This window comes from Aotus nancymaae, unplaced genomic scaffold (genome assembly GCF_030222135.1).
Source record: "Aotus nancymaae isolate 86718 unplaced genomic scaffold, 86718_ANA_hifiasm-v0.15.2.pri h1tg000124l, whole genome shotgun sequence".
Taxonomy (NCBI): domain Eukaryota; kingdom Metazoa; phylum Chordata; class Mammalia; order Primates; family Aotidae; genus Aotus; species Aotus nancymaae.
In genome coordinates, this window is record NW_026988539.1 from 1,173,883 (window position 1) to 1,200,265 (window position 26,383).

At 64.4% G+C, this 26,383-nt stretch overlaps 1 protein-coding gene and 1 long non-coding RNA gene across 2 annotated transcripts; one reads left to right on the top strand and one right to left on the bottom strand.

Moving 5' to 3' along the window:
• Positions 1-1,928: 1,928 nt before the first annotated feature.
• On the bottom strand, positions 1,929-25,641 carry APC2 (APC regulator of WNT signaling pathway 2). The gene is made up of 15 exons (XM_021676623.2): positions 25,567-25,641; positions 19,655-19,813; positions 19,462-19,552; positions 19,190-19,370; positions 17,770-17,878; positions 17,262-17,378; positions 15,924-16,001; positions 15,664-15,762; positions 14,840-15,236; positions 14,222-14,317; positions 11,968-12,107; positions 11,470-11,547; positions 11,183-11,299; positions 9,560-9,774; positions 1,929-7,089 (listed from the first exon to the last, which is right to left on the bottom strand). The coding sequence occupies exons 1-15, from the start codon at positions 25,618-25,620 to the stop codon at positions 2,019-2,021; spliced, it is 7,002 nt and encodes a 2,333-aa protein (XP_021532298.2). The 5' UTR covers positions 25,621-25,641; the 3' UTR covers positions 1,929-2,018.
• LOC110569478 (uncharacterized) lies at positions 9,470-14,878 on the top strand. Its single transcript, XR_002479563.2, has 4 exons — positions 9,470-9,632; positions 10,493-10,637; positions 11,779-11,989; positions 14,167-14,878. It is a non-coding gene; the product is annotated as an uncharacterized LOC110569478 (long non-coding RNA).
• Positions 25,642-26,383: the final 742 nt, after the last annotated feature.

Sequence of the window (26,383 nt, forward strand, 5' to 3'; positions counted from 1 at the left end):
TGGGAGGCCGTGCCGCACCTCGTCCCTACACAACCTGGCCCTGCCACCAGCGACCTGGTGCTGCCCGCGGTTTCCCTACCCCCTGGCCATGTGGGACGCAGTTCACTGGGGTGAGGGTGAGCACATGTTTGGCATCCCCAACTCCAAAAGCTTAGAAGAAACCACCAGGGTCCCCCTCAAACCATGGATGGGGACAGCAAGTTTGAGACCCCCCCCCATGTCCTGAAGAGGGGGTAGGAGGTCGCCCCACTCCGCCTGCATTCTCTCCGCTTTCCGTTCAGCCACCTGCGGCCTCCTCTTCGCCCAGAACAACCCAACGTGCGCAGCCTCGCCTGGCCGCGGGGTTTTAGGAGGGAGTGTTCGGCACCTCTAGCACCCGCCTGGTGGTGCCCCCTCGGTGACTTAGGCAGGGCACGGGCCCAGAGCACAGGATGCAGCGTGACAGAGAAGGAGCAGCATTAACTGGGGGTACAGGCTAGGGTCAACTTCGCTCAGCAGCCCTGAGTTGAGGACAGCTCCTTCCGCCAGAAAGCTGGTCCAGTGTGTGCTGGGGACGGGTCCGGAGGGATGGTGGTATCTGTGGCCGGGCCGGAGTTTCCATCCACCCAACCCTCAAACTCTGCTTCCCTCCTCCCGGAGAAGGCCCGTGGGGCAGTGAGCGTGTGCCCTCGGCCCGGGCAGATCCGCGCGTGAAGGCAGCGCCTGCCCGAGCTGGGATTCTGCAGAAGAGAGGTCGTTGGCTCCCTCTGCAGGACGAGGTGTTGCCCCAGTGCCAGAGCCCCGCCCCTGCGAGTCCCGCCCCATGCACAAGGCCCAGCTCCCGGCTCCCCGGTCAGGGGCTGCAGCACCCGAGCCCCCAGGCCCCTCTGCCGGCTTTCACCTCGTTTGGTACCAGATACTCTCCAGCCCTGTGTTCGCCTGCGGGAAGGCCCCCGGACCTCCCGCCTCGTCCGAGTCCCGAGTGCCCCCGCCCCAGCTGTGCTGTCCCGAGTCCTAGGGCGTACGATTTATGCATCATGAACCACAAGGGAACAGAAAAGGGACAAGGTCAGCAACGGCGCAGTCCTGGGCACTGACCGCGCCCACATGTGATGGTCTCCGTAAAGTGCTGTCTCCGCCGGGTAGAGCCCAGCGCGGGCCCCGGGCCCCAGTCTCCTTCCCATTGGTCTCGCCCGCCGCGGGGGGGGCTAGGCCGGGACGATCTGACCCCAGCGACCCCTGGGGTCGCCCCAGCTGGCAGCCAGCATCTCCTCTGAGGTTTAAAGTCAGCCGTCCCGCCGTCTGCACCAGGGTCCTCTCCCATCGTGCGCAGCCCCCTGCCTTCCACTCTTCCGCCAAGGGGTGCAGCAGGCGTGGGGATCTGTTGGCCCCTGCCCCTCCCACCCCCACCCTCTCGGCTCCACAGGGCAGCTTGGGCTCGGGGTTCCCTCAACACCGTCTGGGCGGGGCTTCCCGCCGGGGCTCGGCCACACCCCACCCCGCGCTCCGACAGCTGGGGCTGAAGATGAAAACAAACCCTGCAAAGCCCTCATTAGCGAATTACCCGCGGCTGCGGTGATTACAGGCTTCGCCCCTGCGCGCCGCGGAGGCCCCCAGCTGGCAGGCCCGCTACAGCGCCGCCCTCTACCAGCTCGCCCCACCTGCGGCGGGCGACGTCACCTCCCCAGTGCTGCCCCTTCGGAAGCAGCAGACCGGGACCCAGACCCGGAGGCTGCCCCCTCCCTCGCCCGGGGTCAGGCAGCGGCTCCCGACAGGGGAAGGGCCGCGCGTCAGAGCTGGGCCAGGGCGCCCTTGCCAGCGCCTCGCGGCCGGGACTTCGACCCCACGGCACAGAGGCAAGGTCTTCCGGTGAGGCGCGAAGCCCCCTTGCGCTGGGCGGGGGCTCAGAGGGTGGTGGGGCTCAGCTGGGCAGAGGCCCTGGGGCGACCTACGGGGGGCATCTACAGCGGAGGCCCATGGGGCGGCCAGACCGGGCCGCAGGGCCGGGAGAGAACGTTCCAGAAGGCCGGCCTAGGCCACTATTCCAGGAGGCTGGCCGAGGCGCTGGCCGGGGCTTTCTCCGCGGCTGAGTCGGTGGTGGCTGCAGCCACCATGGGGCTGGGAACATAATTGAAGGGGGGTACTCGGGCCGAGCGGCTGGGGGAGCCGTGCCGACTGGCGGGGAAGCCCCCTACGGCGACCCCCAGGCCCTCGTGCACGAAGGGCGCGGAGATGGAAGCCTTGGCGAGGCTGGGCCCGTCCACGTCGCTGCCGAGGAGGGAGAGTGGGGCGCCGGCGGGGACTCCGGGGGGCTCCCTGCTCTCCAGGCTCGGGGACGTGCTGGAGTTGGTCTTGGGGGCGGCGACCTCCTCTGTCTGGACAACGGCGTCGCTGGTCTTGCGCGGCGGGGGCGCAGCCGGGGCATCCTCGGGCGTGGAGCTTCGCAGTGGCAGGGCCGTGGCCGGCAGCGTGCTGCGAAGGATGTGGGGCACGTCCTCGTCTCGGATGCGCCGCCACGTCGTGCCTGGCGCGGCCACTCTGGGGAGCGGCCGGGACTCCCCGTCGCTGCTGCGGCGCGCCGCGTCGGCGGGGGCGGGGGCTGCGGGGGCGGCGCTGTCGGGCCTGCGGGCCACGCTGATGTGCGGCAGCGACGCGTAGCGCTTGACCGTCTCGGGCCGGGCGGCGGGCGCGCGCACGGGCAGGCGGGACGGGCTCTCGGAGCTGGTGCGCCGGGCCGGGCGCTCGCCGGGGCCGGGTCGGGTCGTGGGGGGCCGCTGCGGGGCCGCGGCCTGCCGGGGCGCTGTTCGGAGCTCTTCACAGCGCGAGGAGCAGAGGAAGACGGCGGGCAGCGCGGGCCGGCCGCGGCGGGGTGAAGCCCCTTGCGGAGCAGATGCCGCGGACTCGGCCGAGGACAGCTCCGAGCGGCGGCGCCGCAAGCCAGGAGACTCCTTGATGAAGGTCAGTTGTCGCCGGAAGCCCGAGCGGTCCGAGGACTCGCTGCCGCTGGAGAGGGCCGAGGCCACGCGCACGAGGCCCAGGCGGCCCCCGCGCGTCCCCGGGCCCGCCTCGGCCCCCGCCCGGCCCCTGGGGCCCTGCTCCGGGACTGCCCGAGCCAGCGCTGGCGGCCCCCGCCGGGCTGGCCTCTGCATGAACGGGATCCGCACGGGTGACCTCTGTGTCTTGTGCTGCTTCGCCAAGAGGGTGCGCGCTGGCGTCTTGGGCACCGGGGAGACCCCGGGGCCGGGCACGGGCCCGGCAGCCTGGGTGACTTGGGGGCGCTTTCTGGGCAGGGGCTGGGAGGCGGGCGAGGTCTGAGAGGAGCTGGAGGAGGGGGTCTTGGCGAGGCGGGCGGGTGGTGTGGCGCTCCTGGGGGGTTGGCTCAGCGTCGCTAGCTCCGAGGTCTTGCCGGGCCGGTGTAGGCTCCTTGACCGCTGCTGTCCGGGGCTGGGGACTTTGGCTGGAGCCGCGGGCTGTGCCAGGCAAGGGGGCGCCACCTTCCGCGGTGTGGTGCGGGGGCCGGGGGTTCCTTTGGGCTGGGCCCGGGGTGCCGGGCTGGGCACGTAGATGACTGTTCGTCCCCGGAGCACAGCGGGCACCCCGGGCGTGGTCTTCTGTGTGCCACGTGGCTTCTCCGGGCCCGCAGGGGAACGGGAGCTCCCGCTGGTCTTGGCTGACGCTGTGCCCCGTTTCTCTGGCCTTCGGCTATTGCCGGTTTCGCCCCCCGCCTGTCGTCCCTTCCTGTGCTTGGGGGGCTGCAGGGTGGAGCCCACCGACAGCCCAGATACGAAGGACAGGATGGAGTCAGATTCAGACGAGGCCTCGCGCGTGGCAGCCGCCGCCTGGTGCAGCCACGTGACGATGGAGTTGGCGCCCTCCTGGATGGCTCGCCACTCCACGCTGTCCAGGTCTGAGGCCCGGTCCGAGCCTGCTGCCTCCTCGACGCGTTCCCGGGATCCCTCTGCGGGCCGCTCATCCAGCCGCGTGGCACGGGGCTTGCGGCGCCGCAGGCCGGACACGGGGGGCCGGCGTCTGGGCAGGGCCGAGCTAATGCAGCGCTGAAGCAGCTCCTCCGCGGCCCGAGGGCTGGGCGAGCTGTCAAGGCTGCCTCCTGGGCCTGGGTCCTTGGTGATCGAAGGCTCCCGGCCTCGTGGACGGCTGGCCGGCGGTGCCGCTGTCTCCTGGGGCTCGGGCTCACTGAGGGAGCTGGCCGAGGAGCTCAGGGAGTAGCAGGGTGGGGTCTCGTCTGCGATGAGGCTGGGCTGGGCCCGAGCGGGCGGCAGGGCGGACGGTGCTGCCTTGGACGGGGCATGGGCCTCCTTCCGGCCGTGCGGGCGCTCCCGCGTGAGCGCGCGGGGAATGGCCGATGTGCGCCGGTGGGTGGGCGTTGGCGCGGCCACCGGGGGCTCCTCGTCGGAGTCATTGCCGTAAAAGCAGTACACGGCCTCCTCAGTGGGCGTCGTGAGGCACAGCGACTGGAGTGCCCCGTCCCCGCGGGTCCGGCCGGGCTTTGAGCCGTCCTTGTCTGCGGGGGTGCTCGGGGGCCGGCCCAGAGGCAGCTCCAGCCCCGCTCGGTTCTTGCCCGCACCCTGGGCCTGCTCTGCGCTGCGGCCGGCGCCTCCTGCCTTGTGCCGGTGCCCCACGGGCTGCTTGGCCGAGGTGGGGCGGCCGGTGGGTCTCTGCCTGCCCGCTGGTCCCCCAGGCTGGTCTCTGGGGGGTCCCTGCAGCGTTTCGTCGCTGAGGGAGGCGGCGCTGGAGAAGTTGACCGGTGTGCCCTCTGCGGAGTCGGTGCAGGAGTCGTCCTCCTGGGCCCGGGCTGGGGCCGGAGCGGGCACCAACATGTAGACGGGCACGGGCAGCGCGCGGCGACCTGGCACCAGCGCCGAGGCCACCTTGCGCAGCCGGGCAGGCACGGCGGCCCCCAGGCACTCCCGCAGCAGCTCCAGCTCCTGGTCCGCGGCCCCGCGGGGTCGAGAGCCCGTGGGCGCCGGCCCCTCCTCCCGCCGGCGGTGCCCCGCGAAGTGGAGGCCGGCACCCCCCGCACCCCCGCCGCGTTCCGGGCAGGCCGAGGGCAGCAGCCGCAGCTCCACGTCCTGCTGGACATAGTGCTCGTGCAGGGCCAGTGCGCTGAGGCTGGAGGCGCACGAGAAGTTCTCATCCGGTTTCTCCACGGTGAAGCGCACGCTGCCGGCGTCCAGCTCCGACGGGAGCCGGCAGCGCTCACGGCAGTCCGCGATGTCCAGGAAGCGCTTCACGTAGCTCTCCCACTGCAGGCTGAACTGGCTGGCCTCGGGGGGACCTGCTGGCGCGGGCGCCAGCGGCGGCGTCTTGCTCCGGCTGGGCGGCATGGTCTGCCCAGGGCTGTCGGGCAGCTCACTAGGGCTGATGGTGCCGCTGCCCTGCCCGCTGCAGGGGTCACTGGGGATGGAGCTAGCGATGGACGGGCTCTCGAAGCTGCCCAGCGAGCTCACGGAGCTGCAGCGGCTCAGCACCAGTGGCGTCTCCTGCACGTAGTTCTCTGACGAGCTGGATGGCGTGGCGTCCTCCACCCCCAGGCCCCGGCCTCGGTTACGCCGGGGAGCCGGGATGGCTACGGGCAGGGAGGCGGCCCCGGGCGCTGTCCACGCGCTGTCCAGCTCAGCCTCGCCGGGGCCTGCCTCCTCCAGTCCCTCCAGGGAGGAGTCACTGTCATCCAGGTCACCGCCCTCACTGGGGCCTGGGCGGCCTGCTGAGGACAGCGAGGAGAGGGAGCTGCATCGGGACAGCGAGAGCGGAGCCTCCTGGGCTACCAGCTTCTGCAGTGCCTTACTGGCAGCGGACAGTGGGGCCGCCGCCAGCTTCTCAGGAACCTTGCTCAGATGGTCTGCCGGCAGCCAGGCCTGCTTTCGGGCCCCTGGAAGGGTCCCGGTCCCCGCGAGGGGCTCTGCACCCACCCTTGTTGCACCCTCGAGCAGCGGCACGTGCTGGTAGGTGGGCGACAGCTTGATGGTGCGCACACGGGCGTCGCTGGATGATGTGGCCTCCCTGGCGGGGGCCTCGGCCTGACTGCTTGGCAGGTCAAGGTCAAGCCGGCTGGGCCGAGGCTGCCCACACCTGGGGTCCTCGCGGCGCGAAGCCAGTGCGGCCAACGGGCAGGGCTGCATGTGCTCGCGTGGGCAGTACCCGTCGCTGGCACTGCCGCTGTTGAGGCTGTCGTTGGAGAGGCTGGCGTGGGCCGCCTTGAGCCGCAGCAGCGGGTGTCCCCGGTTGCCTGCGTCTCGCCGCCCACCCTCGGGGCCACGGCATGGCGAGCAGGACTGGGCACGGCCCTCCCGTGGCGCCTCCTGCCCGGGGTCTCCGGAGCTGAGGCTGAAGCTGTCGTCGGAGGAGGTGTGCAGGGCGGAGATGTCCTCTACCAGCCGGTCGATGCGCGCCACTGCAAGCGCCAGCTTGGCCTTGGCCTTGGCCGCCACGGCCGCCTCCCCACTGGCCTCCTTCTCCGCCTCCATGCCACCGCGGCGCGTGGGCAGGGTGCGGGCCAGCGCCTGCCCCTGCAGGAAGGGGCTGCCCAGGAAGAGTGACAGTGCTGCGGGGCTGGCCGGCTCCCCAGTGGCCGCAGCCGCAGCTAGGGATGACGGTGCGTCGTCGTCGTCAAAGCAGCCCGAGTCGGAAGCATAGTCTTGAGCCAGGCCGTCCAGGTGTCGCAGGGGCGGCAGCGGCTTCTTAGCAGCAGCGTCGGCGGCGGGCGGGCCCTGCTTCTCCAGGTGCTCCAGCGCCTGCGCCAGGTGCCGCGCATCCAGCTCGGCCTCCAGCGCCCGCTGCTTGCGCACGTACAGGCTGGGCACGCAGCTGCCCGGGGACACGGCGGTGGCGGCCGCCTGGTGCTTGGCGGGCCGGTGGGCCAGCAGGTTGCGCAGGGCGGCGGCGCTGCCCATGGCGATCATCTTGTGTTTGGAGTGCACCAGGTTCCGCAGCATGCCCACGGCGCCCAGGTCCCACAGCAGCTCCTGGTCGCGTGCGCTGCGGGCCGACAGGTTCCAGAGCGTGCCGCACGCGTTGCTCACGATGGTCAGGCTGTGCGAGGTCAGGTGCTGCAGCAGCGTCTGCAGACAGTTGTGATCCCGGAGCACCTGCCTGCGGGCACAGGGCGTGTCAGCCTGGGCCACCCCCTGCCCACCCAGGGGTGGGGAGGCTGGATGTGCCAGGTGAAAGTGACCACGACTTGTTAGGTTTGGATTTCTTAAAGACTGATTTTTGGTATAAGTGTATCCTAACGATTTGCATGAGAGAGACTAAAAATAAACTGTATTTATTTTTATTTTTTGAGACAGCATTAATAAAAGTCCAGACGCACTGGCTCACACCTGTAATCCCAGCACTTTGGGAGGCTGAGGCCGCGGATCAGTAGGTCAGATAGAGACCATCCTGGCCAACATGGTGAAACCCTGTCTCTACTGAAAATAAATTAGCTGGGTATGGTGGCGCGCGCCTGTAATCTCAGCTACTCAGGAGGCTGAGGCATGACTATTGCTTGAACCCAGGGAGTGGAGGTTGCAGTGAGCCGAGATTGTGCCATTGCACTCCAGCTTGCAGCAGAGTGAGACTCCATCTCAAAAAAAAAAAAAAAAAAGTTCCAGCTGGGCGCTGTGGCTCACACCTGTAATCCCAGCACTTTGGGAGGCCGAGGTGGGCAGATCACCTGAGGGCAGGAGTTCAAGACCAGCCTGGCCAATGTGGTGAAACCCCACCTCTACTAAAAATAACAAAAATTAGCCGGGCGTGGTGGTGCCTGCCTGTAGTCCCAGCTACTCAGGAGGCTGAGGCAGAAGAATCGCTTGAACCCAGGAGTGGAGGCTGCTGTGAGCTGAGATATGGAGCCCCTGCACTCCAGCCTGGGTGACAGAGCGAGACTCTGTCTCAAAAAAAAAAAAAAGAAAAGTAAAAAACAGCATGAAGAACATATTCTCTGTGATACTGGGGATATAGTTACATGGATTCTGTCTATATTTTTTTGAGACAGTCTCCCTCTGTCATACAGCCTGGAGTGCACTGCTAGACTCATGGCTCACTGCAGCCTCCAACTCCTTGGCTCAGACGATCCTCCCGCCTCAGCCTCCCAAACTGCTGGGATTACAGGCATCAGCCATGGTGGCCAGCTAAAAATAATATTTTGTGTTTTTATAAATATGTAGATAGTTTTATTTTAATAAATATTACTTGTTTTATTTTAATAATTTTATTTTCCTGAGACGGAGTTTCACTCTTGTTGCCCAGGCTGGAGTGCAGTAGCGTGATCTTGACTCACATAATCTCCACGTCCCGGGTTCAAGTGATTCTCCTGCCTTAGCCTCCCAAGTAGCTGGGATTACAGGTGCTGCCCCCTGCCCTGGCTAATATTTGTATTTTTAGTAGAGACAGGGTTTCTCCATGTTGGCCCAGCTGGTCTTGAACTCCTGACCTCAGGTGACCCGCCCACCTCAGCCTCCCAAAGTGCTGGGATGACAGGCGTGAGCCACCGCGCCCGGCCAATAAGTTAATTTTTAGTAGAAGTAAAGCCATGCAATATTTGGAATGTACTTCACTTAAAAGGATTTTTATTTTCATAAATATTCCTCATTAATATTTAATAAATATTTTAAGGAAGACATCAATATGATTTAAAGTAAATTTGAGACAGGGTCTCACTCCTGTCACCCAGGCCGGAGTGCATTAGCGCCACCACAGCTCACTACAGCCTCAGCCTCCTGTGCTCGAGCCATCCTTCCACCTCAGCCTCTCAAGTAGCTGGAACTACAGGCGCATGCCAAGCCCAGCTCATTTTTTTTTTTCTTTTCTTTCTTGCTTCAGATAGAGTTTCACTCTTGTCACCCAGGCTGGAGTGCAATGGCGAGATCTCAGCTCACTGGAACCTCCGCCTCCCAGCTTCACGCGATTCTCCTGCGTCAGCCTCCCAAGTAGCTGGGATTACAGGTATGTGCCACCACACCCGGCTAATTTTTGTATTTTTAGTAGAGACGAGTTTCTCCATGTTGGTCAGGCTGGTCTCAAACTCCCAACCTCAGGCGATCCGCCTGCCTCGGCCTCCCAAAGTGCTGGGATTACAGGTGTGAACCACTGTGCCTGGCTATTTTTTTTTGAAGAGGGGGTGCGGGGCATGGAGTTTCACTCCTTGCTCAGGCTGGAGTGCTATGGTGTGATCTCAGCTCTATGAAACCTCCACCTCCCAAGTTCAAGTGACTCTCCTGCCTCAGCGTCCCAACTGGCTGGGATTACAGGCATGAGCCACCGCGCCCGGTGTATATTTCAAGTAGAGACGGGTCTCACTATGTTGGCCAGGCTGGTCTCGAACTCCTGGGCTCAGGTGATCCTCCTGCCTCCCAAGCGCAGGAGGGATGGTATTCCAGGCATGAGGCATCCCGCCCAGCCTCAAGTCATTTTTAATGTAATCTGCATTTTGGTGTATCTCATGCAGGATTTGGAGCATACTTATGCTGAAAATAGCAGTCCCTGGGAAGCCTTGGGCCCGTCCGTTCACGGGAGGACAGCGCTCAGACCCCTCCCCGGCCGCCCGCCCGCCCTGAGCGCAGCTGCCCGGGGCGCTGACCTGTAGTCCTCGCGGGTGGCGACTAGGCTGGACACGTTGCGCAGGATGCCGCCGCCGCTCTCGATGATGGCCAGTGAGTTGCTCTGGCACCTGTAGGTCAGGGTGCTCACCAGGAAGCCCAGGGCGCCGTCCACCTGGCAGATGGCCGCCTTGTTCTCCGTACTGTGCGCAGACAGGTTCCACAGGGCGCTGAGCACGCTCTTCAGGGTGGACTCCTGGGCGGGGGCAGGAGGGGCAGATCAGGGCCTGAGTGGGGCGGGAGGAAGGGCTCCCATGCCGGCTTTTTAGTGACGTGTTTTTTTTTGTTTGTTTTTAAAGACAGGGTTTCACCATGTTGGTCAGGCTGGTCTTGAACTCCTGACCTCAGGTGATCAGCCTGCCTTGGCCTCCAAAATGCTTGGATTACAGGCGTGAGCCACCACGCCCGGCTGTTTTTTGTTTTGTTTTGTTTTTTTTTTGAGACTGACTTTCACTCTTGTCACCCAGGCTGGAGTGCAGTGGCGCGATCTCGGCTCACCGCAACCTCCGCCTCCCGGGTTCAAGTGATTCTCCTGCCTCAGCCTCCCGAGTAGCTGGGATTACAGGCTCGTGCCACCACCACCAGCTAATTTTTTTGGATTTTTTGTAGAGACGAGGGTTTCACCATGTTGGGCCGGCTGGTCTTGAACTCCTGACCTCAGGTGATCCTCCTGCCTTGGTCTCCCAAGGTGCTGGGATTACAGGCATGAGCCACCGAGCTCGCCCATCAGTGAGGTTTTTTTTTTTTGAGATGCAGTCTTGCTCTGTCCCCCAGGCTGGAGTGCAGTGGTGCAATCTTGGCTCACTGCAACCTCAGCCTCCCAGGTTCAAGAGACTCTCCTGCCTCACCCTCCTGAGTAGCTGGGATTACAGGCACCCACCACCACGCCTGGCTAATTTTTTTTTTTCTTGTAGAGACAGGATTTGACCATGTTGGCTAAAATGGTCCAGAACTCCTGATGTCAAGTGAGCCACCACGCCCAGCTTACACTCACTCTCAAAGAGCAGTGACACAAAGAGGGAGACGCCGCCCGCCTGAGGCCGGACCACCTGCTAAGCAGTGAGTTGTTCAACTTGATTTCTTCCCAAGTCGGAGAGCTCACCCCCTGCCGCCATCATCTCCCTACCCAGTGACTGAAGAACCACAGCTGGCCACGCTGCTCGCCCCCCACCCCTGTGCCCCAGCAGGTGCCCACCCTGGTGGCCCGCAGGACGCACTGCACCAGGGCAGCCACGCTGCCTGCCTCCCTCAACCCCAGTGCCCCGCCAGGTGCCCACCTTGGTGGCCTGCAGGACGCACTGCACCAGGGCGGCCACGCTACCCACCTCCCTTAACCCCTGTGCCCCGCCAGGTGCCCACCTTGGTGGCCCGCAGGACGCACTGCACCAGGGCGGCCACGCTGCCCGCCTCCCTCAACCCCTGTGCCCCGCCAGGTGCCCACCTTGGTGGCCTGCAGGACGCACTGCACCAGGGCGGCCACGCTACCCACCTCCCTTAACCCCTGTGCCCCGCCAGGTGCCCACCTTGGTGGCCCGCAGGAGGCACTGCACCAGGGCGGCCACACTGCCCGCCTCCCCCACCCCTGTGCCCCAGCAGGTGCCCACCTTGGTGGCCCGCAGGACGCACTGCACCAGGGCGGCCACGCTGCCCGCCTCCCTCAGCACCTTCTTGCTGTTGATGTCGGCCCGCCAGGAGAGGTTGCGGAGGATGCTGGACACCACCTGGGCAGGGTGAGGGGTGGGTGTGGTGGGACTCGGGTCCAGGCCCCCCAGACCCCCCAGCAAGTGTCCACTGCATAGGGTCAGGCGGGACGCCCCTGCCAGCCCATCACACCCTGGGGAGGGCCCCTGCCCCACAGGGATGCCGTGGAAGGCTGTCCGGTGCCCTGTACCTGGTGGAGCTCCTCACTGTCTGAGGCCAGCTGGGCCACGATGGCCTCCATGCAACCACGGCGTGCACACAGGGTGGCCTGTGAGGGGGTGACACAGCCAGGGTCATGGGGTGGAGCAAGGAGACCACGCCCCTCACCTTCCAGCCCTGTCTGTGTGCTACAGCTGTAAACCTGGAACCCTGCTGGTCCTGAGTGCCACAGGGGAAGGTTAGCCCATGGTCAGGTTGGGAAACTGAGTCCCCGACCAGGGCGGACACATAGCCTCCGGGGCCCAGAGGCCCCCTCTAAGATGAGGCCTGTTTTCTGCAGAGGCAGCAGCAGGGCAGCTGTGAGGACACGGCTGGGTGGAGGAAGTTCCGCGTGGGCTCCCACTGTCCCCACAACCTCACTCCGGGCCTCAGTCTCCCCGTCTGTAAGTTGGGGACAACTGGCCTCAGCTCGCCCCTGCAAGCCTGGATGAGGAGCGCGCCAGCCCCACCCGCCCGCCGCCTCAGGCACCTTGTTGGCCACGTCCCCAAAGGTGAGGTTGGTGAGTGTCATGCCTGCGTAGCGGCGCAGCGCCAGGTTCAGTGGGTCCCGGGTCATCTTGTGCATCTCGTAGTCAACCTGCAGCAGCTCTGCCACGGCCTGCAGCCCACCTGTGGGGACCCAGCGAGGTTGGCAGATGGCAGGGATGACCCTGCCTTGCTTCCCCCAGCCTGTGCCCACCTAGCACCCCTGCCCAGACGCCCTTCCTACCCCGAGACCTGCCCTCTCAAGTCCCCCTTCCAAGTTCAGCTGAGCTCTCCTTCAGGAGCTGGTATGGCCTCGGCCTGCTGCCAAACCCACGGGGGTACCCCCATTGCCCTGACTGCCACCCCTGCCTCCTGCAGCCCTCAGCCTGGCTCACACTTCCTCCAGCCGCGGGGCCTCTGCACCTGCTCCCCCTGCCCAGAATGCTCTTCCCTGCCCTGTGTGATAGGTGCCTTAGGGAAGGCCCGAGTCCCCAATAATCCCCCACAAGAACATCAGATGGAGAGCTGTGTCCCCAGCACAGGGCTGTGACTTTTCTCCCTTTCAAAGAAGATGGAGGCAAATGTGTTGTCAGGCCGGGGCTGGTCAGTGGAGACGCCCTTAGGGGAAGTGAGTTAGGGGCTGTGTCAGAAACCTTCCAGAGTGAAACAGGTAAACCATGTCGACACAGCACTAGTCCCAGCAGCCAGGAGTGGCAGCCACCAGAGTGTCCATCGGAGGACAATGTGTCAGTCACAGTGGGACGTTACACAGCCTCAGAAAGGAGCCAGGCTTTGGCCCGGTGCCGCGACCCATTCCACCTGCAGTTCCAGCACTTTGGGAGGCTGAAGCAGGAGAATCGCTTGACAGGAGGCACAGGTTACAGTGAGCTGAGACCGTGCCACTGCACTCCAGCCTGGGCGACAGAGCGAGACTCTTGTCTTTAAAAAAAGGAGCCAGGCTCTGACACAGACTATGACGTGGGTGCACCTTGAGGATGTCACGCTCAGTGGGAGAAGCCAGGTATAAACGGACAAATCCTGGGTGATTCCACCCCTAGAAGGTCTAGAGCCATCAGATTCACAGAGACAGAAAGGGGGATAGGGGACTACTAGGGGCTGGGGATAGGATGGGCAGCAAATGTTTCACGGGGACAGAGTTTGAATTTGTGAAGACGAAAAGTTACCAGGTGCAGTGGCTCATGCCTGTAATCCCAGCACTTTGGGAGGCCAGGGCGGGCAGATCACCTGAGGTCAGGAGTTCAAGACCAGCCTGACCAACCTGGCAAAACCCTGTCTCTACTAAAATTACAAAAATTAGCCAGGCATGGTGGTGTGTACCTATAATCCCAGCTACTCAGGCGGCTGAGACAGGAGTACAGCTTGAACCTGGGAGGCAGAGGTTGCAGTGAGCTGAGATCACACCATTGCACTCTAGCCTGGGCGACAGTGAGACTCTGTCTCAAAAAAAAAAAACAAAAGTTGGCTGGGCACGGTGGCTCACGCCTGTAGTCCTAGCACTTTTGGGAGGCTGAGGCGGGTGGATCACCTGAGGTCAGGAGTTTGAGCACAGCCTGGCCAGCTTGGTGAAACCCCATCTCTATAAAATTAAAAAATTATTTGGAAAAAGAGTTACAGCTCTGAAGATTTTTTGGTTTTGAGGCAGGGTCTGCCTCTGTTGCCCAGTCTGGAGTGTAGTGGCATGATCATGGTTCATGGCACCTTTGACCTCCAGAGCTCAAGAGATCCTCCCACCTCAGCCTCCCACATGGCTGGGACTAGTTATTTTATTTTTTTATAGTGGTGGGGTCTTACTATGTTGCCCAGCCTGGTCTCAAACTCCTGGGCTAAAGTGATCCTCCTGCCTCAGCCTCCCAGAGTGCTGGGATTACAGTTGTGAGCAGCCTTATCCTGCCTCAACTACTGTTATATTGACAAAGAGAAGATGTTACGTCCCCAAACAAAGCGCCACCCACAGCTCTGATTCTGTACCTATTTTGTATCTTTGCTGTTCCCTGTTGTGAGCCCCAGGGAAACTGTGGCTAAAAGCCACCCCCAGAGGCCTCGAACCAGACTGGGGGGCCACAGGCAGCTCATGCGGACAGAGGGCCCAGAACGACGGTCCACTCAACAGGTGCTGGGTGACTCCAGGAAGTCTGTCCCTCACTCCACAAACTCAGATGACCCAGCCTCTGTCCCTTAGCAGCTGAGGAGACGCCACCTGCTGGAGGATGGCTGCCCAGAGGGGCGGGGGCACTCACCCAACTCGTTCATGGCACGGCGGTATTCCTCGTCGAAGGACAGCTTCATCACCGCGCATGTGGCCTGGCAGATCTGCGGCTCGATGGGGACCGGGACTGTGGGAAAGGGCCCAGATCAGAACCCCGTTCCTGAGAAATGTCCCAGGTGACTCCCAAAGGTCCCCACCCCCACAAGCCTGAAGAATCCCAGGAGCTTTGCAAACGGCTGCAGAGCTGAGACTTCCTTTCCCAGCCTCTCTAAGACGGGATGACGTGGTGGCCTCCCTCACTCAGCTTGGGAAGGGACGTGAGGTAGTTCCTGGAGCACACCTTTTAGCTGTGCCCCTGTCCTTTTTAAAAAAATCAAAATTATGAGACAAGGTCTCCCTCTGTTGTCCAGGCTGGAGTGCAGTGGCATGATCTTGGATCACTGCAGCCTCAAATTCTTGGGCTCAAGCAATTCTCTCGCTTCAGCCTCCCAAAGTGCTGGGATTACTGGAGTGAGAGTCACCGCGCCCAGCCCCTGTATTAACTTTGAGGTCAACTGCCTCCAACTCAAGGCAGCAGGTTTTAGTCGCCCCATCCCCAGGGGAAGTCCTGGCTGCGCAGGGGTCCCCCACCCCAAGGCCAGGCACTCACCGCCAGTTGCGCCACCTCCGCCTCCCTCGGGCCCGCCCTCCCGGGCCTGCAGCCAGTCCCAGCACGTCTCGCAGTAGGCGCGGATCTGCTCCAGCACGTGCAGGACACGCATCTCCTTGCGCGCCAGGCCCTGGTCCGGCTGCGAGAAGACGATGTTGTGCAGCGCCGCGTTGGCACGCATGCGCGCATCCTTGGCGCCCGGAGCCCCTGGAGCCCCGGCGCGACCCCCGGCCTCGGTGCCGGTGCCGTGCAGGATTTGCAGCAGCAGCGGCAGGCAGCCCGAGCGGCGCATGGCCACGCAGCTCTCCGGCGAGCTGGACATGGCCAGCAGCGTGCGTGCAGTATCCTCCTGGTCGCGCGTCGCCAACATGGACAACAGCCAGAAGACCACCTCCACCTGGGGGTAGGGGAGGGTCAGGGTCAGGGTGGGGTCCCTCACCTGTCGCCGGACACCTGGAAACCTAGTCGGAGCCCTGTCCCTGCTCCACTCCCAAGGGCAGCCCCATGCACACCTGGGGAACGGATCGGGGGCCAGGGAGGAGGCTAACCACCCTCACCCGGCATTCCTAGGGTGGCTGTGCAGAGCCAAGGGGCTCTACAGGGATGTCTACGGTGCCCCCTGGACCCAGCTACGGGACGCGTTTCCCTATCCACCTCGCCAGGCCCCCAGCTTCTCCATGAGCTGCACTCCAGGTGGGCCTTCCTACACCCGAGGGGGTGCTGGATGGAGGCATGGGAGGGCACCACAACTGGTAGGGACGCAGGTCCCATCCTCCCCAACCCAGACAACCGGCTCCCACCTCACGTTAGACCCTCCCCCTCACCTTGCTGTTGCCTGGCTGAGGGGTGCCATCCTCTGGGTGTGTGGGGACCTCTGTTTCGGGGTCCTCGTCCACCGGCACCGACTTCACCGCCAGCAAGGCCTGCCGGAGAGCACCAGGCTCAGGGGTATAGTCCAAGAGCACCCAATCTGCTGATGCCAGTTGCTCGCCCATGATGTGGGTGGGGGCAGGCAGGACCCTAGGAGTCCCTTTCTGCCTGGGCCGACACCACCCCTGGGCCCTGGCTCCGCACCACCCGGTACCTGGGGCTCCGTCTGCTGCACTCGGTCCTGTGCCTCCAGCAGCTCCTTGTCAATCTGCTCCAGGCGCGAGGCGCGAATCTGCTCAGGAGAACACCAGGGCTAGGGTTGGGACTGACCCCGCCCCCGGCTCCGACCCCGCCTCGGATGACCCCGCCCCCAGCTCAGACCCCGCCTCTCCCTGGGATGACCCGGCCCCGACCCCTCCTTCTGCCTCGGATGACCCCGCCCCCAGCTCAGACCCCGCCTCTCCCCTGGGATGACCCGCCCCCGGCTCCAACCCCTCCTTCTGCCTCGGATGACCCCGCCCCCAGCTCAGACCCCACCTCTCCCTGGGATGACCCGCCCCCAGCCCTGACCCCTCCTTCTGCCTCGGATGACCCCGCCCCCAGTTCAGACCCCGCCTCTCCCTGGGATGACTCTGCCCCCAGCTCAGACCACACCTCTCCCTGGGATGACCCGCCCCCGGCCCCGACCCCTCCTTCTGCCTCGGATGACCCCGCCCCCAGCTCAGACCCCGCCTCTCCCTGGGATGACCCGCCCCCGGCCCCGACCCCTCCTTCTGCCTCGGATGACCCCGCCCCCACATCAGACCCTGCCTTCTGCCTCGGATGACCCCACCCTCAGCTCAGACCCCGCCTCTCCCTGGGATGACCCGCCCTCAGCTCAGACCCCGCCTCTCCCTGGGATGACCCGCCCCCGGCCCCGACCCCTCCTTCTGCCCCGGATGACCCCGCCCCCAGCTCAGACCCCGCCTCTCCCTGGGATGACCCGCCCCCGGCTCCAACCCCGCCTTCTGCCTCGGATGACCCCGCCCTGAGCTCTGACCCCACCTCCCTGAGATGACCTTGCCCTGGGCTCTGACCCTGCCTCTTCCTGGGATGACCTCGCCCTGGACACTGACTGCCTTCTCCCTGATCCAGCCCTGCCTGCACCCTAAGTCCTGCCCCAAGATATGACCCCACCCATTGTCTAAATCCCTGCTTTATCCTTCTAGCCCCCACCCTATCTAGCCCATCCCAGGCTCTGACTCCTCCCACTTCTCACGGGCTCCACCCAGAACCTAGACCTCGTCCTTCTAGGCCTCACCTACCCCTTGATCTGGCCCTGCCCACAGGCCACGCCACCAGTCACTGTCTCATGGCACCACCTTTGTGCTCGGGCTCTGCCCTGAGCCGTCTCTGACCACCCACCAACACCTCCAGCTTCTGGCCCCGCCTCCTGAACTAGACCCCTCCAACCCAGGAGGCCTAAAACTCCTCCCATTACCCCAGCCCCCGCCCATGATAATCTCTGCACTCCGAGTCGCCCACTGGCACGGGACCCCGCCTACCGCCGCACCTGCGCCCGCTGCACCATCTCGTCCGAGGTGCCAAAACGCTCCTCCATCAGCGAGCGGATGTGCTGGGCCTCGAACTCCAGCTGCTGCCGTATCAGGTCCATCTGCATCGAGAACTGCTGGGGAGAGCGGGAGGGCCACGGTGAGGGGCGCCGGGGCTGGGTCCCCTTCCTCCCCACGCCGCGGGAGGGCCACGGTGAGGGGCGCCGGGGCTGCGTCCCGTTCCTCCCCACGCCGCAGGAGGGCCACGGTGAGGGGCGCCGGGGCTGGGTCCCCTTCCTCCGCACGCCGCGGGCGGGCCACGGTGAGGGGCGCCGGGGCTGGGTCCCCTTCCTCCGCACGCCGCGGGAGGGCCACGGTGAGGGGCGCCGGGGCTGCGTCCCGTTCCTCCCCACGCCGCGGGAGGGTCACGGTGAGGGGCGCCGGGGCTGCGTCCCGTTCCTCCCCACGCCGCTTCCCGAACCCGGGGTGGGGCGGGCGCGCTGCCCCCTGGCTCCCCAGCTCGCTCACCGTCTCCACGTGCGGCAGCTCGTCCAGGCGCTTGGACAGGCCCTGCAGCTGAGAGTAGTACCAGAGCTTCTCTTTCTCCTCCTTCTCAATCTCGTTCAGCAGGAAACACCTGGGGGAGGTCAGGGAGGGCGGCCCCGTGTATATGTGGTGTTTATTTTGATGTTCCTAATCACTTGTTGGCGCTCACTGTATGCCAAGTCTAGCAGGCAGCAAGGCAATGTCTTTCCCGCAGCGCTCCCCACGCTAGGGTAAGCGAGGGGTGCTGAAATTAACTGGGGGATGCAAACAATTAACTCAAAGGAGAGAAAGCAGTCTGGGCAACATAGCCAGACCCCCCCCTCTAAAAAGAAAATAAACATTTTTTAAATAACTGGTCAGCCTGGCTCGGTGGCTCACGCCTGTCATTCCAGCACTTTGGGAGGTCAAGGTGGGCAGATCACCTGAGGTCGGGAGTTCGAGACCAGCCTGGCCAACATGGAGAAACCCCATCTCTACTAAAAATACAAAATTAGACGGGCATGGTGGTTCACGTCTGTAATCCCAGCTACTCGGGAGGCTGAGGGAGGAGAATTGCTTGAACACGGGAGGCGGAGGTTGTGGTAAGCCAAGATCGCACCATTGCACTCCAGTCTGGGCAACAAGAATGAAACTCCGTCTCAAAAAAAAAAAAAGGAGAAAGCAATTCCTTTGGAAATTCTCATCCTTGAAGATAGACTGAGGGAGCCTGTTCTGCCTGGAACGCTTCTCCCACACTTGCTCACCTCCCTCCAGCTTACGAAGCAGCTTCAGGCTCAAAGTGCCCCAGGTGCAACAGAGATGTCCCTTAACCCCGTGTGGGAGACACGGCCACTCCCATTTTACAGGGCAGGAGTCAGGCTGGGAGGGTTGCTGGGAGGGTTTAGGGGAGCACAGACAACTCCATGCTGCTCTTGCAATGGCCCCGTCCGACTCCACACGACCGGGCTGAGCAGCACAGGGTGCCCGGACCCTGCCTCCCTCTGCTGGCCCTGAGCCCACGTTTCTTGGGTCACAGCTAGCTCTCTACAAAGACTGCTTTGAGCCCCTCTGGCTCCAGGCCTGGCTGAACCCTGGCACTGGACACAGCCTGGTCCCTAGCGACGCCTGCGTGTCCCGGACCCCTGGGGACGTCGCCAAGGAGTCTTTCTCTCAGCCAGGAACCTCCCCTATCCTCTTTGTACTCCCGCTGCAGTCAGCCTGGCCTTAGAGGGGGCGGAGAGCCATGTGGGGAAGAGGCTTCGAGGTGGGCGGGGTTTGTTCGGTGGGCGGTGCCATATGCGAGTGGGTGGGGCGTGTGGGTGTGGGCGGAGCCATATGCGGGGGGGACGAATTAGAGGGCAGAGTCCGCCGGGGGCGGAGTCATGCGCTGGCTGCCCAAGGCCCGGGTCCCACGTGCGCTCACCGTTCCCGGTCCAGTTCTTCCAGCAGCCGGATGGTGGCCCGGCTCAGCTCCCCAAAGCTGTCCTTAGAGGGCACGGAGCCATGTACCGGGCTGCCCTCGGGGGTCCGGGCGGCAGGCTCCGGGCCCAGGGCGGGCGGCTGGAATTTGAGGTTGTACAGGCTGGTGATGTCCATCTGCAGGGCTGGATGGGAGGAGAGGGCGGAGGTCAGCGGCCCTGCCTGCCTCTCCCTGCAGCCTCCCTCGCTCCCTCCGGGCGTGGCCCCAGTGCTCACCCTTCAGCTGCTCTAGCACCTCCGTCTGTCCCGAGGACACCAGCACTCGGGCCTCCTGCTCCAGCTTCCCCTGTAGGTGCTTCAAGACCTCCTGTAGGGGCAGGAAAAAGGGTGGGGAGGCATTAGCCACTGCACTGGGCTGCCGGAGGCCACCCCCTGGGACCCGAGCCACCTCCTCCATTCAGGCCCCCACCTTCATGCCCGACGTCTCTGTCTGCAGCTTGGACAGGTGGCTGGAGTTGTCGCGGAGCTCCTGCCTCAGGTGGCTGTTTTCAGCCTTCAAGGCCTCCACCTGCCGCAGCAGCTGCTCGTAGGACGCCACGGAGCTCGTCATCTTCAGCTCCTGCAGCGTCTGGAATCACAGGGTCAGAGGGTTCAGCTGAGGGTCTGGGGAGGGTGCCGTGATCCCTTCTGGATGACCCCTGACCTAAGGCCCAGCCCTCCTGCCTGATCCTGGGTTGGAATTCCCAGGCAGGAGTCACTGGTGTGGACCAGCACAGGCCCAGGCGGTGCTGTCCAGGGAATCCGGGGCACAGAGGGGCAGGTGAAGTTAGACAGGTGGCCCCGACGGGACACAGAGGGGCCACGTACAGACACCTGAACGTCCAACTGACCAGCCGACCGACAGACAGACGGCCTCTCCTTCCCAGCCTCTAGGACACATCCTGACAGCTCGCCCGACAAACACACAGACAGCTGGGACTGCCTAACCTAGTGAGCCGACTGGCCAGCCCAGCACCCCCAGGCTCACAGGCAGAGAGGGCGACAGACAGACAGACAGACAGACAGACAGAACCCTCCCCCACAAAAGCACAGCCTGCCTAGAGGCTGACAGCCAGACACGCAGGGCAGACAGACCACCATCGGGCCCTGCCGATGGACAATAAAAACGCCGTGAAGGTCAGTGGGTGACACCCAAGATGTGCAGAAACGGCCGGACGGATGAACCCCAGCCCGCCACCATCACCCCAGCAGCCCCACGCCCCCTCCATCGCTGGCTGGGTTCAGGGTGGTACCTGCGTGGCCCGAACCCTCCGTGCAGCCTTCAGCTGGCCCCGGCTGGCTGCCCCATCCCTTGGCTTCTTTGTGCCTCTGGCTGCCTTCTGGCTCCAGCCTGGCCTCCTCCCTCTGTCCAGCTGGCCGGTGCCTCCTCCCTTGGCTCGGCCCTCCCGCCTGAGCCCCCCTCACGCCCCCCTTCCCTCTTTGTTCCTTTCCCATCAGTGCTCGCCTCCTCCCTCCGCCTTTGTCTCAAATGCACCAATGGCAGCCCATGCTCCGCCACCTCCCCTGCCAGCCTGAGCCCCCTCCTCACACCGGCCCTGTCCGGCCCACCTGCTCCTCCCCTCCCTCCTCCACCTGGCCACACACATGTATTCACCTGTCATTCATTCTCTGACCCCCAGGTGCCCCCCCATCCCCTCCCCTCCCACTTGGATGTCACCAGGGACACAACTGGGACAGGAGTAGGGGAGGGGGCTCAGTCCCAGGTGGGAGGATGGGGTCAGGCTGTCGCCGCCTGCTCAGGGGACCCAGTGTGTGCCTCACCCTGTCATGTGGCTCATTCCTGGTCTGTCCTGAGTCTTAGGGACCACCAGTCGGCTGTTCCCAGAAGGAGAAACCAAGGCCCTGGGAAACTGACCCAGTAAGGAAGGGAACACGACATCGCTGGCACCCAGACCCTGCCTGGGAGGTGCTGGAAGTCCAGGCTGGAGGCCCGACACCCGCCCCCCTCCAGCTGCCGGCTGCCCCTCTGAGAAACCCGCAGGGCAGAAGTGGGCAAGGGCAGGGTGGGAGGGGCACAGGGACTGGAAATCAGGTGGCAGAGGCTGGTAGCCTGAGGACCACAGCCATCATCTCCCATCCTGATCCGATGATGTCCAAGGCTGTTGGGGTCTCCACTGGGGATCAGGCCTGGGGTTGGGGGCCATATGCAGGGAGACCCTGGGGTCTGACTGGAGCCCCATGTTCCAGCTGAGGTCACCATGCCATGCCCAGCCAGGCAGAAAGAGCAGATGAAATGCAAAGCAAAAGCATCCCTCTCCTGCTCCCCAAACCCAGGCCTCCCCTACATGGCTCTTCTCAGCTGGCCCAAGTCAAGCCCCGGACACCTTCCCTCTCCCCACACTCGGTGGTCACTTCTGGGTCCTCATTAGACTGAGCTGGTCCCTCCAAGCTCTGCCCAGTGGGTCGTGCCTCCCCCAGCTCCTGAGACCCCTCTGTCAGGACATTCCGATCAGCCTCTTCCTGGCCTCCCACAATCCCTCGTGCACAGCCAGAGGGAGCTTTAAATGTCACAAGTCAGATCTCATTACTCCCCTGCTCAAACACCTCCCATGGCTCCCCAGTGCCCTCGGGATAAGCTCTGACTCCGCCATGTACACCGCGAGTCACTTGGAAACTGGAGGCTTTGCATGTGCAGTTGCCCTGGCCAGATCACCTGTTCTAACTCCTGCCATCCCACACAGTACACCTTCTTCCACGAAGCCCTCCTGCCTGCCTTTCACGCCCAGGTTGCATCGTGTAGCCTCCCGGGGACCTTCCTGAGATCACTCCCTGAAGGCACCATGGCTGGGGGCTGGTCGTATTGAGTAGAGAGTGGCTGCATTTCAGAGGGAGGCCCAGGGGTGGGAAGCCAGGCCCAAAGGGGCCCTTCTCCTTCCTTTAATCCGAACCCCCTCTTTCGAGAGGGGGAAACTGATGCCCAGAGAGGTGCAGCAACACCCCCTAAGACACACAGCAGGCCTGTCCTTAGGCTGTCCATCCCTCCCTCCGATCACCTCCAGGAGGTCCGGATGTTGAAGCCCACGAGTGGGTGTGTGCGCAGGACCGGATGCAGAGGCGCTGACGCCCAACTCACCGGGACTCAGTTTCCCCTCCAGCTCCCACCCTGGGGAAATGGAGGGCCCAGAGTCTGTGCTGACGGGCAATGGAAACCCTCCACCCCGAGACACACACCCGCTTACTTGCAGCTGGGGTGGCGGGGCGCCCGGGTGTGGGGCCTCCTCCCTCTGCGCAGCTCCGCGGGCCCCACTGGAAATCCCGGCCCGGGGTGGCCTCGGAGCACAGGCTCCGGGGTCTCCGTGGCACGGGCAGGGGCTCCGGGGCGGACAAAGCCCGGTCCGGGCCTGGGCAGACAGCGCCGCCGCTCCTACCGCTGGGCGAGACCACCGCGAGCGGGGGGAGGATGCGGGATGCGGGATGCGGGCGAGACGGCCAATGAGGGCGCGGGAAGACGGGCTGGTGCCATGGCAACAGCCAATGGCGGTCCGGGGCGGGGACCGGCGGCGGCCGCAGGGCGTCGGGCCTCCTCGCTAAGGGACTGTGTGTGTGGGGGGAGCTGAAACCCCCCAAGGGAAGGGGGCACCCCGAGGACCAAGATCTCTGTGTCCCCCACTTTATTGCAGGGTGCCACAGCCTCTGAAAATCTCCTGCGTCTGGATTTGCAGAATTTGAGAGTAAAATATCAAATCCTGGATGTTACATCAGCATCTTGGCGGGGGAGGGGTTCCCAGGGTAGTGGCTGGGCTGGGGCCAGGCCCGTCCCCTCCCCACAGGTCCAGCCTGGCCTTGTGCAGATGTGTCAGGGTGGGACAGGGCTCGGGTCCAGGCTGGAGCTCCCTGAGGGTCCTGCCTGGTGGGCAGGGGGGAGGGGAGGAGAGGCATCCCACATCTCCCTGCATCTCTCCCTGTCTCCCCAGAAGAGGGTCAGGTCCTCATGTAACTCTGTTCCTCCCCCTATTCCTCTCTCTGTTTCTGTCTCTCCCTCAGTCTGTCTCTCCATCTCTGTCTCCGTGTGTCTCTGCCCCTGGTCAGTCACACACTTAATTCACCCTCATGGGCCAAAGGCCAGAGCGGGGAAGGGCCGGGGATCCCAGGAGTCCCCTTCTCCAGGGTCCCGGAGGCTATCTGAGGGTTTAACACCCAGAGCCCGCAACTGCAGCTTGGAGCAGCCTTTTCTAAAGCTCTGGAAACAGGCTCACAGCACAGAAAAGGAGGTGGCCGGGGGTCCAGAGAACATGATTTTTTTTTTTCCTGGGCTGAGCAGCCAGGGCAAATCATTCACGCTGAACCCTCAGTGTCCTCCTCTGTAAGATGGGGAGGAGGCGGAAGGTTCTGCAAGGGCTGGTGCAGGAGTGACAGGAGAGTGTGTCACTGCCCAGAGAAGTGAACAGCGGTGGTCAGGGGAGACTAGTTCCAGGCTGAGGGAAGAGCGGTGCGTGCTTGGGACACAGGAGGTGTCTGCTGGAGCCACGGCGTACGGCACGCGTGGTGGGGCTTGGCGAGCGCAAGTCGGGGCAGGGCAGGGCGAGGCTGGAATGGGGTGGGGGATGCAGAGCCCGGGACCCTGGCTTCAGCTCAGCCTTGCGGTCCCTGTGTAACCCTCGGCATGTCTCTTTCTGGCCTCAGTTTCCAGTCTTGTTAAATGGGGGGGGTGGGTTGGATAATCCCTGCCTCTCCTCCGAGTGGAACTAAGCCGCACCTCCCTGTTTAGTTTCAGATGTCTCAGCACCCCAGGCCCCTCTCAGGCAGGGGATTGGGGGCTCCAAGGTCAGCCCTGTCCTGGTATACATGGGGAAACTGAGGCCTAGGCCGGGTAACATGTTGCCTGGGTTCACCCGTGAGTGCCAACCAGGCCTCTGGAGTGACTCTGAGCCTCCCTCCTTATCCCGCTGGAGGTGGCCAGGACCTGGAGGGCTGAGGGTACATGAGGGCTGAGACCCCAAGACAGGGTGCCCTTGGCCCCAAATCTCCAGAACATTACGCCTCTGAACACACTAAAATCCCAGACCCTGTAAATGCCTGAACCACAGCCACACTCAGATATTAGACATTTTACTGCCAAAAGAACCCCCCACGGCCCCCTAGACCTCAGAAGGCTGAGAGAGGCCTCCCCCCTCTCCCATTGTGGAACTGGCGGCCTAGCCCAAAACCCCCTCCCAGGCTCCTCCCTGGGGCCCTCCACGCCCCCTACTGCTGCTGGGTTAAGGGGGAAGCTCCATCAAATGGTCACTCCCCACGCCCGGCCTGTGAAACCTCCCCGCAAGCCCTCAGCCTGGCACAGGGCTCACTCTTGCAGTGTCTTTGAGCCCTCTGAGTCTGACCTCGAGCTGTCCCCGCCCCTGATGTCTCCTCTGTGCCAGGGGCTGGGGCAAAAATAGAGACGGCCCCCATCAGGAGCCGGGTGGGGACCGAGGGGGGCCTGAAGGCACCAGGTCATCACGGGAGGACAGAGACAGGTCCGTCGCGGGCTGGGTGGCCGGGCAGGGCCCTGACCGGTGAGGAGGCCACTGGAGGTCGGGGAGGGGTGGGACAGGCCGGTCCAGGCTGCGCCTCGAAGCCTGATCGCCGCTGTGGGCCTCAGTTTCCCCGGCGGCGAGCCGGCAGACGTGAGTCTCCGTCAGCACCGCGGACAGCTCCCCGTCCCCTCCGCCGCGTTCTCTGCGGGCGCCTGCGCTCCGCAACGAGGCTCCAGCCCTGCTCCAGGCGTGACCTTGGGCTCCCCGCCGCACTCCCAGCCTCAGTTTCCCCTTTAATGGGCATGTCACAGCCGCAAGATTCGGAACGATTCCGGAGGCTGGAGACGCGCTGGGGTCGGGAACGGACGGATACGAACAGCAGCCGCGGCGAACGTCAAAGCAGGCCATACGCTCGCGCCCAGAAGGGGAAACTGAGGCCCAAAGAGGCGCAGGGCGTGGCTCAGGCCCCCACCCTGCGCGGGGCCGAGCCTCCGCAGGATGCCCCCGCAGCCGCCCCCGCCCCCGCCAACCCAGCGGACGCAGCCTCGGCGTCGCCGCAGTGAGGAGGGGTCCGAGGGTCTCCCGCTGAGGCCGAGGGCTGGCCCGGGCGAGCCCTGCGCTTGCGCAGACCCGGTGTTGGCGGGGGTCGCTGCGGCGCAAGAGAGGGGCTCCCAGCCCCGCCAACCTCCCGAGGCGGTTTCCCCGGCAACCGTCTCCACGGCGACTGCACCAGACCCCAGACTCTGCAGCCTCCGCTCGCTGTCTCGTGCGCCCCCCGCCGCCGCGCCTGGCGTTTCCGCGGTGTGGACCCCGCCCCGTTCCCGCGCCACCTGGAGCCCTCCCCAGCGGCCCGACCCCCACGCCCTACCTGGTCCCCGAAGAAGGCCGACTGCAGCAGGCTAAGGAGCCCCAGGAGCCCCATGGAGCCGCGGCCGCTCCGGACCAGCCGCGCCCCGCCTCTCGGCCGCCAGGGTGGGGGTGCGGGCCGCGGTCCCGTCTACCCTGCGCCTGCGCGGAGAGAAGGGCGGGAGGGGTCACTCCGCGCGTTTGGGGCGGGGCTCCTCCCGAAAGGGGCGAGGGCTTCCCGTGGGGTCTGGAGGCGCTCGCGGGCTGGGGAGTCTCGCGGGACCGAGGCTGTGGAGGATCCAGGAATGGGAGAGAGGGGAGGGGACTCGCGTGGGCCGAGTGGCGCGCGGGAACGGGCCCGACCGCGCTGGGGAGTTCGAATGCGGCGGAAGGAGACGGGTGGAGGCTCGGTGGGAGCGGGGGCACGAGAGGTCCCACGGGGAATGGGGGTCGCGGAGGGACAGAGCGGAGGCGCCCTGCGGCTGTGGTCTGCTGCCCACGGACACTCGTGACCTGCGGAAGCTCGTGGCCACCCCTGAATCAGCACGGCCTGGCGCGCTGAGGTTCATTAGTCATTCAGCAATCACTTGCGCAAACCGCTTGCCGAGAGCGGAGCTGGGCGAAGGGGGGCCGCCGTAAGGGGGCGACACCGCACGCAGACATTCATTTAACAAGCATTTATTAAGCACCTACTGTGTGCTGGGATCCCTGCAATGAACCAGTCAAAACCCCTGCCCTTGGGAAGCTGACATGAACGAGGACTGCAGCGGGCTGGGGAGAGAAGCCAGCGGGACGGGCAGGGCGTAGGGAGCTGCTGGGGAGGCCGAACAGCCCTGGGT